At 36.8% G+C, this 16,667-nt stretch overlaps 4 protein-coding genes and 1 long non-coding RNA gene across 5 annotated transcripts; 2 read left to right on the top strand and 3 right to left on the bottom strand.

Annotated features, from left to right (window-relative positions):
• On the bottom strand, positions 1,472-4,602 carry LOC105167605. The gene is made up of 6 exons (XM_011087378.2): positions 3,561-4,602; positions 3,361-3,442; positions 3,099-3,165; positions 2,814-2,999; positions 2,653-2,713; positions 1,472-2,249 (listed from the first exon to the last, which is right to left on the bottom strand). The coding sequence occupies exons 1-6, from the start codon at positions 4,564-4,566 to the stop codon at positions 2,044-2,046; spliced, it is 1,608 nt and encodes a 535-aa protein (XP_011085680.1). The 5' UTR covers positions 4,567-4,602; the 3' UTR covers positions 1,472-2,043.
• Positions 4,568-7,524, bottom strand: LOC105167606. Its single transcript, XM_011087379.2, has 3 exons — positions 7,349-7,524; positions 5,311-6,805; positions 4,568-4,993 (listed from the first exon to the last, which is right to left on the bottom strand). Exons 2-3 carry the CDS (start codon positions 6,730-6,732, stop codon positions 4,592-4,594), a joined length of 1,824 nt encoding a protein of 607 aa, XP_011085681.1. The 5' UTR covers positions 6,733-6,805; positions 7,349-7,524; the 3' UTR covers positions 4,568-4,591.
• LOC105167604 (protein SPIRAL1-like 2) lies at positions 8,810-11,552 on the top strand. Its single transcript, XM_011087376.2, has 3 exons — positions 8,810-8,902; positions 9,552-9,818; positions 10,361-11,552. The coding sequence occupies exons 1-3, from the start codon at positions 8,810-8,812 to the stop codon at positions 10,439-10,441; spliced, it is 441 nt and encodes a 146-aa protein (XP_011085678.2). The 3' UTR covers positions 10,442-11,552.
• LOC110012450 lies at positions 11,659-12,019 on the bottom strand. Its single transcript, XR_002287631.1, has 2 exons — positions 11,867-12,019; positions 11,659-11,767 (listed from the first exon to the last, which is right to left on the bottom strand). It is a non-coding gene; the product is annotated as an uncharacterized LOC110012450 (long non-coding RNA).
• On the top strand, positions 12,157-15,400 carry LOC105167603 (eukaryotic translation initiation factor 3 subunit M). Its single transcript, XM_011087375.2, has 10 exons — positions 12,157-12,355; positions 12,636-12,765; positions 13,087-13,225; positions 13,314-13,526; positions 13,662-13,800; positions 14,234-14,384; positions 14,493-14,602; positions 14,682-14,779; positions 14,862-14,931; positions 15,058-15,400. Exons 1-10 carry the CDS (start codon positions 12,263-12,265, stop codon positions 15,145-15,147), a joined length of 1,233 nt encoding a protein of 410 aa, XP_011085677.1. The 5' UTR covers positions 12,157-12,262; the 3' UTR covers positions 15,148-15,400.

Genomic DNA, 16,667 nt, shown 5'->3' with positions numbered 1-16,667 from the left:
TTAAATAAAACCTAAAGGGATCTTACCCACCATGAGCTACAAATTGGGACTTGTGTATGCTATGGAATCTGGATCATAGGCATATGATATGTGGTGTGTAGTATACAAATTAAAATGGGAGATTTGATGTTGATGCGTAAATGTAATTTTTTTTTTATATTTTTATAAATTATGAATTGATGGACTAATACATTATTATGATAATATGAATAATATAATAATTGATAGTTTACGTAGATAAAAAAAAATAAGAATAAAACATCTCCTAACATAATAAATAGCATTTTTCAAAAGTTCAAAGGTTAAGTTTTCATTTTTCTCCAATTCAAGGAGATTTTATCTTTATTGACATTTTTATTAATAGTAAATTTACAAGTATTTTTTGGTTGAAATCAAATTGAATCGAACCAAAATGGCTTACAGATGCACGCTATAAAACATAATAAGCTTTTCAAAATTTTAAAATCTACGTTGTCAGTCTTCTTATATAGTAAACCCGTGATGTCATTCTTCTTATATACTTGATAATCCAATTTAAGTTTCATATGTTGATTGAATTTTTTTCATATGAATCAAGTTTAAAAGTTTTAAATGGTATAAATTGGAGCACATCAGCATATACTATATTCTACTGGATATGTAACATGACTTGTATAATATGATATTTTTACAAAATTCTTCTATGGAATTGGTTATTAGTAAAAAATCAGTGTTCCCAATTATAGAACCCAATGATTATTGATCTTGATTGTTTGAGGACCTAAGTGTTATAGGACCACCCATGATCAACCCTAATTTAAGTGTGTGATTTCAACACCTACCTACTCCCCGTACAAGGAGTGATGAGAACACAACCCCTGCAACTGCAAGACCAAAAAGTCATGATGGCTTCTGATAGGGTACAGTTAATTTTGGTCATTGTGTAGTGCACAAAGTCCAATAAGGCTACAGCATTATAAATCATTGGATTATGACTATTAAAATCTGACTGTTTCAAGAATTGTACAGGATGCCATCCTCCTAAGTTGAAAAGAAGAAAATCTTGTCCGAATGGGGCAAACACTAGTCCCATAGCACAGCCCAATGTGATGATTGCTTTAATATCTGAACCATAGCAAATTCAGACAAACAGAATACGTCAATCACTTGTATTCCATGTCCAACTGATTTTGGTGCTACATTGCAAGCAAACACTAGTGATAATTCAAAGACTATTGAGCCAACTGGTCTTGAGCAACTCTACCATGGTGCTTCTCATGATGCCCATGTTCTCCACATTGAATTAATCTTTATCCAGAAAAAGAGCCCATAATAACCATAGGGCCCTCTCAAGCATGCAAAGAAAGCCACAAAAAACTATAACCATGGCTTGCCCTATCAAAAGTGGAAAAAGGTAAGTGACATAAGGAAATATTTGGATACGCATACGTGTATGTCTATGCTTTCCAGTAATCACTCTTTGGGATCCAGATATTCAAGTGCAATCTGCAAAATGATGGATGATCTCTAGTCTCCAGCCAAGACTATAAAATCAGCTGGGAACAGGCCTTTAATCTGCCAATAACCTTACAATGTTTCCATCAAACTTACCAGACCCTTGAGAAAGTAAACCGGATACAAATTGAAATAATCCAAATTGCACAAGATATCCTTGTCATTCTGGACCAGCATTCCAGATCGAATCTCAATAAGATGCTGTGGCAATCCACCTTTCAACGATAGAAAAAGTCCCCCAGATAATGAATTTAAGTTCATTGAAAAAGTTAAACAGGGAATTCACCCTACAGAATGCTCAAAAATTTTCTAAACCCTGTAGGTTTAAAGCCACAAGGCAAAAAATAATCAAATGGAATTGACTATTAGGATCCACTGGTGTTGGTTGTTTGCTATTACTGGAGCTGCTTGGGTGTTACCATCAGATTCAATATACCACTGTGTAGTGTACAGCACCATTCCAACATTCCCCAAGAAAGATTTGAAAGCAAACCACGGAAAGGAAATATTATTTCCCAAGCCAGCAAAACCCTTTGGATAGTGGAGCTCTTAAGTTTTAACTGAAACTACATCAGGTATGGGAGGTTTATCTTTCAATTTGACGGACATCGAGCTAAGTACTCCTGAATAGAATTGCCAAGACAAATTGCTCTCATTTATAGGTCTTTGACCAAATGGGTGCTGCTCAACGTATTTCTGCACACTGTCAGATTTTACCAACCCTTCCAAATAAACTCGAAGATCACCTCCAGGACCTGCAATAGAATTAATTGTCATTATATGTGTAATCAGTCAGTCTCATCAGCAACTAAGAAAAGATGAAGTTTGCCATGGTCTTCTTAAACAATGAAAGGGACATCAACCAATTGGCAAAAATTTTCTTGTAAATGTGATGGAAATGGTGAATAACTGGATATTTATGAATAGACACTGAATTAGCAAACTATCTTGGTCTCTTACACATCCTAAATTAGAGAGAACTTGAATGCACATGATGTTTCCAGTCACATTATTTTGAATAAATTATACGACAATCAAGAGAAGAATAGATGTCCAAGACAGAGATATATATAGAAGCTATATAAATAGGATGAATATTGAATATCAAAAGAAAAAAAAAACAAATGACAACTACATGAACTTGGAAAAGAATCTTACCTAATGAATTGTCATTTTTGTTCAGGTAGCAGTATGAATTGGGAAATATTCCTGTGTGCGACTAAAACAAGGCCAACAAAAACTCGCAGTTAATAGACTAAGGAGCTAAAGAAAATTGAGAGAGACAGAGACCTGATACTTTACTAGATACAAAAACTTACTGGATTGAGCAAGGCCTTGTAAGGAGAATCATCCAACAATAACGTGTTTGATTCGTTATAATCCCCCTTCTTCCATGGCAAATTAGGATTATCACTTTCCCAAATTTTTCTTAGCTCCTTGAAGACCATGGGCTTATGACAGTTTTCAAGAGTTTTGAACCGTGTTCGAGTACAATGCGACATGTCCTGCATTATAATGGAAATTTAACCAAGTCTAATTTGTGAACTCAGGTAATGGAAATTATCTGAGTTTGAGAACTAAACCAAGTCTCTCAAAAAACTTACCCAACAAAATAGCAACTTGTGTTTTAGGTCTCCCAGTAAAAAGTTGACAATTCTGCGAATAACTATCCTGTATATTAGATATATGTGGTGAGATTAGCAAGACATATGATGGAAGGGACATAAAAAATTGCAGAAGTTCGGTCGTGCTCCATTCTCAGAGTCTGATTTGTGAGGGGATACAAAAGAGAGAATAATAGTAAGATAGAAACAGAGAGGCTAACAGCCACATCAGATATGAAAGAACCACAGTTTTGAGGAGTACTTGTATCTTGACGACCATATGCCCACATCAAAGTTCTGAAAACAGAACCTCAGGAAATCATCACAGAAGGGTCTCCTGAAAACTACCAGAGCAAATTAATCAGCATTCATATTCAATCCACTGATTTCTCATACTATGAATTGTAATATATAAAATAACAGGATTCTTTTTCAATATTGTAAGGCAACATTTATCCTCACCTGCCGAATGTTTTGATATTTTTATATCACTAGTACAATTTCTGGGTGGTGGCCTTACTACATCGGCAAGGATACCATTTAAATCAAGGACGAGAAGTTTTCTCCTAGTTGAAGTAATCGGTGCCATTTCCGGATACAGGGATTTTTCATCCCTCACATCACATGAAGAAAGTTGCTCGGTCGCCCTGATCTTACGAGCAGACAACACACTCCTCCCCACAGTAAAACCTTTTCTCTCATCATTGTCATCAAGAATAACTTGATCGTTGACTTCAGTTAACTGATTCTCAAACTTTCCATCTTGTCCAGCCAGATTATTAGGTTGACTTCCATGTTCACTTTCACAAGGAAAGAATTTCCCTTCAAATTCTATTTGCCTATCAGAAGGTAATTTTTCCACGACTAATCCAGAAGAAGCTTCGTAACATGAAACCTCAACCACATCCGGTACTATGACAGTTCCTTCTGTTGACCCTGCATTCCTTTTAGTCTGGTCCACACTTTGGATTTCATCTTTGATTTTTGCCTTCTTGACACTTTTCCTCTTCCTTTTTCTTTTGGCAGTCACATTTCCTTCAACAAGATGTTCTGTTGACCCTGTATCCAGTTTACTCTGGTTTATGCTTTGCCCTTCGTCCACATTGCCAGTCGCATTTCCCTCAGAAAGATTTTGCATTGAACCTGCATCCATCTTTGGATTTTCACCCAGTGGTTGCACAATTAACTCTGTCTCAAGAAGATTCATTGTTGTATGGTCCACACTTAGGACTTCGTCTTGACTGCTTGCCTTCTTGACACTTTTCCTCTTCCTTTTTCTTTTGGCAGTCACATTTCCTCCAACAAGATGTTCTGTTGACACTGTATCCAGTTTACTCTGGTTTACACTTTGGACTTCATCTACATTGCCAGTCACATTTCCCTCAGAAAGATTTTGCATTGAACCAGCATCCATCTTCGGGTTTTCACCCAGTGGTTGCACAGTTAAATCTGTCTCAAGAAGATTCATTTCAGTGTGGTCCACGTTTTGGACTTCATCTTGACTTTTTGCCTTCTTGACACTTTTCCTCTTCTTTTTCCTTTTGGCAGTCACATTTCCTTACAGCAGGATGTTCTGTTGAACCTGTATCCAGTTTACTTTGGTTTATGCTTTGGACTTCATCCACATTGCAGATCGCATTCCCCACAGAAAGATTTTGCAATGAACCAGCATCCATCTTCGGGTTTTCACCCAGTGGTTGAACAGTTAAATCTGTCTCAAGAAGATTCATCTTAGTCTGGTCCATACTTTGGACTTCATCTTGACTTTTTGCCTTCTTGACACTTTTCCTCTTCTTTTTTCTTTTGGCAGTCACATTTCCTTCAACTAGATGTTGTGTTGACCCTGTATCCAGTTTACTCTGGTTTATGCTTTGGACTTCATCCACATTGCTGGTAGCATTTCCCTCAGAAAGATTTTGTGTTGCACCTACAACCATCTTCGGGCTTTCACCCAGTGGTCGCACAGTTAAATCTGTCTCAAGAAGATTCATTTCAGTCTGGTCCACATTGCCAGTCGCATTCCCCCCAGAAAGATTTTGCAACGAACCAGCATCCATCTTCGGGTTTTCATCCAGTGGTTGAACCGTTAAATCTGTCTCAAGAAGATTCATTTTAGTCTGGTCCATGCTTTGAACTTCATCTTGACTTTTTGCCTTGGCACTTTTCCTCTTCTTTTTCCTTTTGGCAGTCACATTTCCTGCAGCAGGCTGGTCGCATTTCCCTCAGAAAGATTTTGCATTGAACCTGCTTTCATCTTTAGGTTTTCACCCAGTGGTTGCACAGTTCGATCTGTCTCAAGAAGATTCAGTTTAGTCTGGTCCACACTTTGGACTTCATCTTGACTTTTTGCCTTAGCACTTTTCCTCTTCTTTTTTCTTTTGGCAATCACATTTCCTACAGCAGGATGTTCTGTTGAACCTGTATCCAGTTTACTTTGGCTTATGCTTTGGACTTCATCCACATTGCCAGTCACATTCCCCTCAGAAAGATTTTGCAATGAACCAGCATCCATCTTTGGGTTTTCATCTAGTGGTTGAACATTTAAATCTGTCTCAAGAAGATTCATTTTAGTCTGGTCCACACTTTGGACTTCATCTTGACTTTTTGCCTTAGCACTTTTCCTCTTCTTTTTTCTTTTGGCAATCACATTTCCTACAGCAGGATGTTCTGTTGAACCTGTATCCAGTTTACTTTGGCTTATGCTTTGGACTTCATCCACATCGCCAGTCGCATTCCCCTCAGAAAGATTTTGCAATGAACCAGCATCCATCTTCGGGTTTTCACCCAGTGGTTGAACATTTAAATCTGTCTCAAGAAGATTCATTTTAGCCTGGTCCACACTTTGGACTTCATCTTGACTTTTTGCCTTAGAACTTATCCTCTTCTTTTTTCTTTTGGCAGTCACATTTCCTCCAACAAGATGTTCTGTTGACACTGTATCCAGTTTACTCTGGTTTATGCTCTGGATTTTATCCACATTGCTGGTCGCATTTCCCTCAGGAAGATTTTGTGTTGAATCTGCTTCCATTTTCATATTTTCACCCAGTGGTTGCAGAGTTAAATCTGTATCAAGAAGATTGGTTTTAGCCTGATCCACAGTTTGGACTTCATCTTGTCTTTTTGCCTGCTTGACACTTTTCCTCTTCCTTTTTCTTCTGGTAGTCACATTTTCTTCAACAAGATGTTCTGTTGACCCGGTATCCAGTTTACTCTGGTTTATGCGTTGGGCTTCATCCACATTGCCAGTGGCATTTCCTTGCTTGAGATCTTCTGTTGACTGTGCATCCGTCTGCTCCATGATTAGGACTTCAGCTTTAATTGCTGCCTTCTTCATCTTCTTTCTCAGCCTCTTCTTCTTATTCCTCATTGCCTTCCATTCAGAAAGATTTTGTGCTGAACCTGCATCCAGTGGTTGCAAAGTTAAATCTGTCTCGAGAAGATCCATTTGTGACTGATTATTTGCCATTCCATAGTCACTTGTCTTGTCTGAAGCTTCCAAACTGTTATCTATCTGATCCCTGGCTTCTGTTCCATTCTTTTCAACTGCCTGCTCTTTTAATCTTTGTTTGCTTTTCCACTTTCTACTGATCTTGACGCTATCTCCAACAGGGATTTCCATTAAGGTTTCGTCCATAATGGATGATTATGGTTCAGCATAAAGTACTTCCCGGAGATGAACCATTAAAAATAAAAAAACAGAAAGAAACCTACATCACAAGAACAAATGAAAGTAAGAAGGTTAAAAGTTATACGCAAAGTCCGCACTCAGTAGTAACAGAAAACATATCAATAACTCAATTAAAATAGTTCATCAACAATAACAATGATATTCGACGAAAAACATACAATGAGCTTACTAATTCAGATTACAAGATATTCCTCCAGAATCATGAGTGGATACCATAAAACAAGACAAAAGAAAAACCTCCAAAATCACTAAATACTGAAATTTTCAGCCCATAAACCATAAACCAAAAGGGAAAAAAATAACAAGGAGAAACTGCAAGAAGATTGAAAATAAAAAATTTACGCAACTATCCAGTAGGAAATACTAAAATAAACAAACCCACTTCATCGAACATCTACATAAGGATAAAAACAATTCAATCTGAACGATTTAAGAGCTGTTTGCTCAAAACAAAATAAAGCAATTGTGAGGTCTCAATTAACGGTTCATATATGTATGTTTATACGTGTATACAGATTCATGAGCACACTATCACACCAGCAGAACACGCAGAGAGGCATACCTTGTGGTGAAGATTCGGGAAAGCAACCACGAACATAGGCCGCGGCGCGGCGCCTTCTTTTTGTATATGTACTAGGGCCGTTGGGCATTCGGGGGGAGGGAGTGGAGTTGGAATTCGAAAAGACGCGATATGGCAGTCTCGTCAATACTTAAAACACGAATTTAGCTCAGGCCGCAGGCGATTGAGGAGAGTGAGTCGAGACGTTGTTCCAAAATAGCATTAAAATTCGGACAAATTACCGCTAACTCCCCCATTGTTAGTACAATTATAAAGTTTTTAAATAAAAATAATTATATAAATTCTGAACCATCAAATAAAAAATTACTACTTTATTTTTGTTTTATTTTTTTTATTTTAAAAAATATAAAAAATTGAAGATGGGTAAAGTAAATAATAGGACATATTAGTTCATAAAAATATTTTTAAAAATCTTAAAAAATATATAAAATTAAATTCATAGTCTAAAATGATATTTTATTTAATTTATTATAAATTAATAGAAATTAATGAAATGAGCTCATTATTAGAACAACATTAAAATCATAAAGTAATCGTAAATTTTTCAAATAATGGTAGGTATGTCTAATTCTAACAAATTATATATATGTAAATAAGATAAAATAACATAACTGGAAAAAATTGGGGTAAAGATATAAAGCTACATCTGAACGGAATAATTTAGATTTGATGGAGTGATTTGGTAAAGTGACTTTAATTGGTTTCATATTAAAATAATTTAAAATCAACAATATTCACAAAATATAATTCAAAATAGGAATCGAAGATAATTAAAATACTTTATGATATAGAATAAATGTCAAGGATTTGTTATAAGGATTTCAAATAATTCCATTCAAACACATTCTGAAATAAATGCAAACACAAATTTTTAGGTCCCATTTTGTGACATGGACTAACGGGGTAATAGGATAACCGAAACGTGTTGACCCCATTTACTCTATGGTAGTTAATTGGGTGATAGAATTAATCGAAACTGACTGTATGATAAAAAAAATCGAGATTAATTATAAATACAAGATTACATGAATTGGAGTTATTTTTATGGAATGTTTAGATTGGTTGATCAATCTGAGTTATGCTGTAAAAGGTCCAAATTACCCTTCTTAATAGCAAAGGCAAATGAGTTGGGGGCTATCCAGAAATAGATACTACTTATTTTTTAAAATGAATAGCTAATTCGCGTTTCAATTGTAAGGGTGAAAAATATTTTATCTGAAATAGATACATTTTTAAATTACAATTTAATTTAGTTATATTTTTGAGAATTTTCAAATATAAGCTATCTGCACCAACTCACACGATTGCTTTTATTATGAAAATTTCATAAAGGCATGAAAATAATAATACAACAGTAAATTTGGATTTATGGTGGGATGATATCCACATTACATTAGACATAACCCGCAGAAAAGGAAGTGAATGTTAAGGTGTTAGGTGGAAATGTGGGTGCAAACTCATCCTCTGATTTATTATTTAAATACACCACATGAGATCACAAGGGCCTATTCATTCATTCCATCCGCCAAATTAGTGGTATGTAATTCATTTTTCTCCCTGTCCTCCTTCCTTTGGAACATTAGAGTAAAACCATCTTTATACTCGTGCATTTCATCAATCTGAATTCCAAACATGTTTTAACACAGGCATATCATGATTTGATGTTTCCATTGTTATTCTCACCACTTCTTGTCTAGGTCTGGGGCATATGCATCTCCATCTTTAAATTACGTTGATCTAATCTGATGGTTTTATGATACACAGCATTCTCTAGCTCCCGTTGCTTATGGAAATAATCAAATTGTTGTTTTATTTCATTCTCATGTATTCTTTTTATGTCTTTCATCCAACTTGAACCCAGAACGGTATATTCAAATGTGGTCATTAACATTTGATTGAATTTGAAGTTCGGGATTCTGAATCCTAGTAACAAATCATTCTTTGACAATTTACTTCAAAGATTATTTCAAATCCTTCAACTTTTGGTTTAAACTTTCAAATTTAATATTTTTCCGATATGCAATTATTTAAAATGTTCCTTCCATCAAATGTAACCTAAAATACTTGTAATAATTTCATGCATCAAGCGCATGTATGCTACAGTTCTGATAATTTAAATCTGATGATCTAACCTTCAAGACAATCTTGTTCTTTTTCGGAATGACTCGACTGATCCATGACACAGCAAAAACAAGCAGCAAAGAAAATGGGGCGCGGAACGAGTGCTGGTGGTGGGCAGAGTTCTCTAGGGTACCTCTTTGGAAATGGAGAGGCCCCGAATCCTCAACAACCAAAAGATGCAATCAACGAGCCTTCCCCCAAACCCACTGCACCTCCCCCAGAGATGGATAACAGTAAGCAGACTCAGACTCAGACTCCATCAGTGAACTCCGGTTATTCCACAAACAACTACTACAGAACAGATGGCCAAAACTGTGGCAACTTTATAACGGTACATAGCTATACTAATACTATTCTTGCCGATGCTTGTTTGTTTTCCTTTCAACACCAAACCTCTTATTATGATCACAATTTGCTGGATGATTCCAATCCCATAATGAATGGTCTTGCTGGCAAACTCACATATTAGAGCTGGATTAGTAGTAATTGCTGAGGAAATAATCCGTTTGTAAGAATTTCAAATAAATTTACCCGAACACCCTCAAAAGGGATGAATAGCTTACCAACATCATATCAAGGAAAATGATTCATAAACTTCAAGAAAACGATGTTGTTTCTTCTTTCCTTTTTTCTCCTCGTACCTTCTAGCTTTAAAATGAATCACAATATCTTCTTTTCTTCTCTCCCTAGTACCTTTCCAGCTCTAATGTTTCCAAATTCATTGCTTGCTTTGGATATTGTTTTACCTATGTTACATACATATTACATAAGCATCTCGGATAATTCTTCACGGAACTGAGGTTCTTATAACACCAAATGTCGTTCCATGGACATTATCTCGTTTCTCAGATGGTTTAATTTGTCGTGATGCAGGATCGACCAACAACTAAGGTTCATTCTGCACCTGGTGGCAGCTCCTCCCTCAATTACCTATTTGGTGATGCCAGCAAATAATGGATCATCTTGAAGCTGCTTCATTTCATCTTTGAATAGCTATTATTTGTTTTCAATGTACTATTTTAGCATATAATAATATTACCTACATGTTTTTATCATAATTTCAGCAGCATGAACAAAAAAGGACAAGCTCAGTCTAGCGCTAAGACAGGGCTGCTGTCGTCTCTTATTCGTTATCAATAATTCTATAAGAGGTGGACATGGTAAAGTTGAGTCATGCTTGAAAAGATCAAATGCTATAAGGAAATTTGACAAGACTCGTAAACTTACCCATTATGTTACAGTGTCTGTTTCTTGCTCCTGCTATCTGCCCATTTTCCAATTCTTTTAGGGCCCCTAAAACTTGAACCTTGTCATATGCAGCAAATGAACAAAACAAGAAGTTTATAACCTCACCAGTTCTTTATGGTCTGTGTTTGATTCAACAATTAAATGAGAATTTTAACTCTACAGTTGACAAGAAATCAAATTAGTCTTAAAGATAGCAAGAAACAAGCATTTGCACTTTCCAGTTCATTAGAAGCACAAAAAGCACAAAATACCAATAATGCAAACGCCAACAAATTTCTGTCAGAAAACATGGCCTACTACTACCTTAAACCATCAGAATTCAGCGATGAATAATTGCTACAACAGACTGATTCTACAGAAACAAGCCTGTGTCATGATGATATTGCAATTAGCCAGATGAAAATGCAGAGGCTACAATTAACATAAAATTCTTCCACCTTCCTGTGATGGATTCCCCAGAGAAGAAATAATTAGAGAAGTTGAATATTCTACAAACTGGAGCACGAAAGCTCAACTACGTGCTTGCATAACTTACCAAAAACACTGTATTCAGCCACTATCAAGTTTTACTCCAAACATGAAGAAAAAACCAGAAGCCCAAAGCAAGAGAGAGAGATAGATATAAAGAAAGCGAGCAAAATATCCCAAAATTGCAGGAAGTTATCTCTCTTTTGATTTCAGTTAAGGTATTCCATAACATAAATAAAAAACCAACCGATGTCTTATAGCATCGACACAATAGTACCGGCTATCTCATTCAAAAATATCAGATCCTATCTTGAATCAAAATAAAATACAACGGAATTGAAAAAGAAAAAGCTGATAAAACGGAAGACATAGTAGCTCAGAAACCGAGCTTGGTGCGGCGCCAGTGGCGGCGCTTGGCGTTGTACCGGATGGTGTTGTCAGTGCGCATGCGGATCTGTAGCGGATGGTGTTGTCGGTACGCATGCGGATCCAGTACGGGATGGGCCTGTTCTGCCTCTGCTTCTTCGCCAGCTTCTTCTTAATCATGAACGTCTTGTGCGACGGCTGCAAATCCAACAAATCCATACACAAAATTCCATTTCAACAGCCAAATCAAACAGAACAAATACTTTGACAGAGTGAAAGAAGGCGAGAGACACGAACCATGGCTGATCTCCGGCGGCTGAGAGCTCTTCCTCCAAGTGGTGCTGCGGCTGCGGGAAAATGCTGCGGTCTGCTGAGCTGCGGCGGAAATATAAACCCTAATTGCTCACTCTTTATATATCGACCTCTTCGATAACTGAATTTTAATTAAATAAAATAAAATAATTTAAAAAGGGAAATTCCGACTATTTGTTATAAAAAGAAAAAGATATTACAAATATAAAAATTTCCACAAGTAATTTACATTCTTACCCCTGGATTAGGGTTTTTCTTCCTCTCACTCTATTCCATCCATCCTCTCTCTCTCTCCGCCATCAGAGCTCTCCGCCGAGCAATCTCGTCTTCCAAATTCATTATCTGCGGGGACTTCTGCGTTTCCTTCTCAATCCTCAAAATATGACGACTGTTGTCCCCACATCGGAAGAAGATCCCTCCCTCGCCGTTGTCCGGTTCACCGCCGAGTTGTCGTGGGCGGACGCCGGCCCTGAGGTGATTCTTATGTACTTGTATATTGTATATGCAGTGGCTGCTGAAAATTTTTCTAGGTTTATATAGAAGTCCCGATTATGTCAATTTCTTTTTGTGATTATAATTGTGTTGTTGGGGTAAATTTAATCTTTGTAATGGATGCATAACTAACGTCGGTATATTGCAAACTGTTAAATTTTGTTTTCTTTACTTTTTGGGGGTGTGTCTGGTGTCGCAGTTGTGATGATTTTTCGATTTTAATGTTGTAACTGATGAATTTCTAATATTTGATATTGAATAGGTAGCAGAGGGTCAGGTGAATAGGTTGTGCTTGGAGGCGCAAGAATGTATGATACAGAACAGGTGGTTGGATTTGGCTTCTTTGATGCTTACTTCTGCTGATGTCATCTTCTCTAAAGCTTCTGAGAAAGGTAAAAATATCTCTTCGCAATTGGAGTTGATGGAAAGATAACCTGTGAGATTCTTTTCTATTTGATTAGTTGAAGGATTCTTCACTGGAAGCTGGTGAGATATGTTTCACCTCTTTTATTTTGCTGTCTTTTGAAACGTTAAATATCTTCTGAGAGCTGTGCAATTGAATTTTACCTGCTTTCAACTGTCTTTTTCTGGAATTGCACTTGGGTTCTGATGTTGCCATTCTCTATCCAAGAACTGTCTCCGGATATGTTGGCTAGACAAGTTTCTAGTTTTGCATTTCTAACTGGTCTACTATTTGTTGCTTTTTAACTCAGATCTTGAATGTGCCTACACTGTGATTTGCAACCTTGTCAACAAGCCTGAGAGCCTTGATCAAGTGCATGAGATGGCAGAGCTTATAGCTACGAAGGTTACTCAACAGCCTAATGACAAGCCTGTGCTGCGCTTAAAGATGTAAGACAACATGGCATTGAGCAATAGATCTTTGAGGCAACTTGAGTTTTCAAATCCTGTCTAACTTGTTTTCAACCTTTTCCTTTAGCTTGTTTAACCTCTACAACCTATTGAAGAACCCATATAGCCAGTTCTTTGTGTATATGAAGGCCCTCAACTTGGCAGTTAGTGGAAAAGTCACTGAATATGTTGTACCATCTTTTAGAAAGATGGACAACTTTTTGAGGGAGTGGAATCTTGGAGTCAAAGATCAGAGAGATCTCTTTCTTACAGTTGCTAATATTTTGAAGGATAGCAAGAGGTGAGAACCGTGCATGAGTTGTACCTATTATTCTTTTGTGTATATATATACATATCTGTAGAATATATGTATATATGTAATGGGTTACACAACCAATCAGTTGAGTTATAATTCTTTCCTAATCTGGATTTTCAGCTCTGCGAAAGACTCTTTTAATTTTCTTGTCAAGTATCTGGAAACTTTTTCTGGTGGGGATGCATTGACTGTGGCGGAAGCTAAGGAGGAAGCAGTTCACGCTGTAATCGAGTTTGTTAAGGCACCTGACATGTTTCAGGTAATACCCTGAATTAATTTAAGTTGGTTACAGAATGATGCTTCACTCTGTTGGTTAGATTATTTTTATTAGTACTGTATATTATGTTTGGTGGATGTATTGAGGAGTTGACGTTTTGCAGTTTGTATTGACCAGGCTTAAAACATTCAGATTGGAACTAATAAATTTTAGGAAAAGATGAGATTATGACTTTCAAAGTTATTTCTCAACAATGCTTTTTCTAGGTATAGGTGAGATCTGAACAACTGGCTTGTGTTTATCTTAGGCTTTGGTCATTATCCCCCCATTCAGACATGTCATTTTATGGTGTTCTGAATGATATTTCTCATTAGCATCACCATTTACTATATCTCAGTGTAGTTTGCTTTTATATGATTATTGTATTTGGTCTCTCTGAAGTCTTACATGAAAATTTCATATCTTTTTGCACCAGAGTGACTTACTAGATATGCCTGCTATAGCACAACTGGAGAAAGACGCCAAATACGCGCTGGTATACCAACTTCTAAAAATCTTTTTGACTCAGAGGCTGGATGCATATTTGGATTTCCATTCATCAAATTCTAATTTCTTGGAGAGCTATGGTATGACTTCATTTTTGCCTCATCTATCCACTGAGCCATTGCATTTGGGCCTCAAATAGTAGGCACTTAAAGCGGTATGCTGGTTATTATACCCATGGAATGATGCAGGTCTTGTTCATGAAGATTGTGTTGCTAAGATGAGGTTGATATCCCTGGTAGATCTTGGCAACAGTGGATCTGGTCAAGTTCCGTACTCCTTGATTAAGGACACACTCCAGGTAAAGCTAATTGTCATACTTTATAAGCAGCTTCAAAGTTTTACATCTTATTTCTCCTCATTTTGCATGGTTTTCATAGATTGAAGAGAATGAAGTAGAACCATGGGTTGTCAAGGCAATTACAGCTAAGTTAATGGACTGCAGAATTGATCAAATCAACCAAGTAGTCTTAGTGAGGTATGTAGTTATCCCGGTTCAATATCTTATCCTATCTCTGGTATAAATCATAGTGATTGTGGGTCATATTTTTTGGGTGCAGCCGCTGCACAGAACGTGTCTTTGGGAACCATGAATGGGAATCCCTTCGTTCAAAGCTTGTGACTTGGAGGGTAATGAATTTTGAACCATCATTTCTAATCTATTGCACGAATATATTTGTTTGTTGAGAGGGTTGTCTACCCCCCCAACGCTACGATGGCCTTAATTTATTACATATTGATGTGAATTTCTCCCAGGGGAATATTGCAAATGTGATCAGTACCATTCAAGCAAACAAGATAACTGATGATGGCACCCAGGCAGTGCAGGGGATGACGATTCGTTGAGATTGTTCTAGTTCGTTACTGCTGTTATCTTCAATCTTGCTGCAAGCCAACTGCAGAGGTTGTAGCTATTCTTAGAGTCTTTGACAATAGAGTTGCCCGTGTTAGAGTAGTTTTGATCATTGCTTTTGTAGCGCAAGTTGAACAACATATCTGACCCAATTTTGTTTTGAGATCTACATTGCCTTTCCTTCCATGTTTATGTCATATGAATGTAATATTTGTTTTCAAATGCGAAGGCTTGATTTCCGTTTAATTTTCCAGTTTTATCTGCATTCTTGTTCCCTTGACATGTCACAGAAATGGAGTTTCATAATCTCTGGTGGGTCTTGACAACCTTCTGCACGCATAATGAATTAATGATGGCAATATAAAGTAGCTTACTCTCAGGTTCAGTAAAGATTGAGAAATGATCGAATGAGAACTTGTAGTTTTATTGATTATCCTAACATAGTAGTTTTGGGGTGTGTATGAAAGAGTTTCCCAGTCTTTTCTAAGGAATGATCAATGTGAGATGAGTGAAGTCTAGACAAATAATACTTCATCTCTGGGTGCTTGTAATTGCCTCCTCACAAGTGAAGTGTAGATCCCATTTCTGCACAGGAGCTCGTCGTGTGTGCCACGATCAGCTATCTGGCCATCAGGTATGACTGCAACTGTATCAGTACTCTTGACAGTTGAAAGCCGATGGGCTATTACCAGTACAGTTCTGCCTCTCACTAGGGAGTCCATAGCATCCTGTGGGGTGCAACGGGTAAGGAAGTCGGCCAAAGAAAAACATTGTGTGTTTAAATGAATTGTGCCCGTGACACAAGTATGATATCCATCTGATGCATGAGAAATCACAAGTGCGCAAACTGAAAAACAGAACTCCTATGATTGGAAAGAATCAGCTGTGGCACCACTAAGAGGCGGTTTTAGTTGTTTGAAAATTTTAACATGTCCTGATTTAAGAGATGAATTTAACCTCCCAGAATAAGATGTTAGGATCCAGTAACTCCTTTAGTAGAAAGTAAGTCATTTCTAATTTTTACAATTTTTACCGCCATGTTAATTGTAGAATTCTCTCTTTTTATTTCTTATCCAAACACTAGTATAAGACCTATAGTCATAAGTTTTCACTTTTTCATCCAATGATCGTGATGCGTGCGATTTTAGCACGGAACCTAAAGTCTTGGATCTTGGAGATGGATTTGGGCCAATCGAATAAAAGTTTTTGTAAGAGAAAACCTGCAAAACAAAATATTAGCACTCCAATGCTTAAGTTAGTACCGAATTCAAAAAATAATGATTTAAGTAACGAAAGCATATTAAAGAAATAGGATAGAATGTTGAAGAAGTAAGAATGAGTATGTGAGAGTGATAGTTGATCAACAAAGTTGTAGTAGAGTTTCTGCGTGGAGAGTCCTCCTTGTCGTGGGGTTGATGTTGCTTCTTGTTCCTGAGAAAACAAGGAGAGTTAGTTGAAGTAAAATGTGATTGGACCCTCCTCTTTAGAAATTATGTTATGAGAATTAGTTATT

Source organism: Sesamum indicum, linkage group LG8 (genome assembly GCF_000512975.1).
Source record: "Sesamum indicum cultivar Zhongzhi No. 13 linkage group LG8, S_indicum_v1.0, whole genome shotgun sequence".
In the NCBI taxonomy this organism is placed as follows: domain Eukaryota; kingdom Viridiplantae; phylum Streptophyta; class Magnoliopsida; order Lamiales; family Pedaliaceae; genus Sesamum; species Sesamum indicum.
The sequence above is the reverse complement of the archived record's forward strand: the minus strand, read 5'-3'. Positions and strand labels throughout refer to the sequence as shown.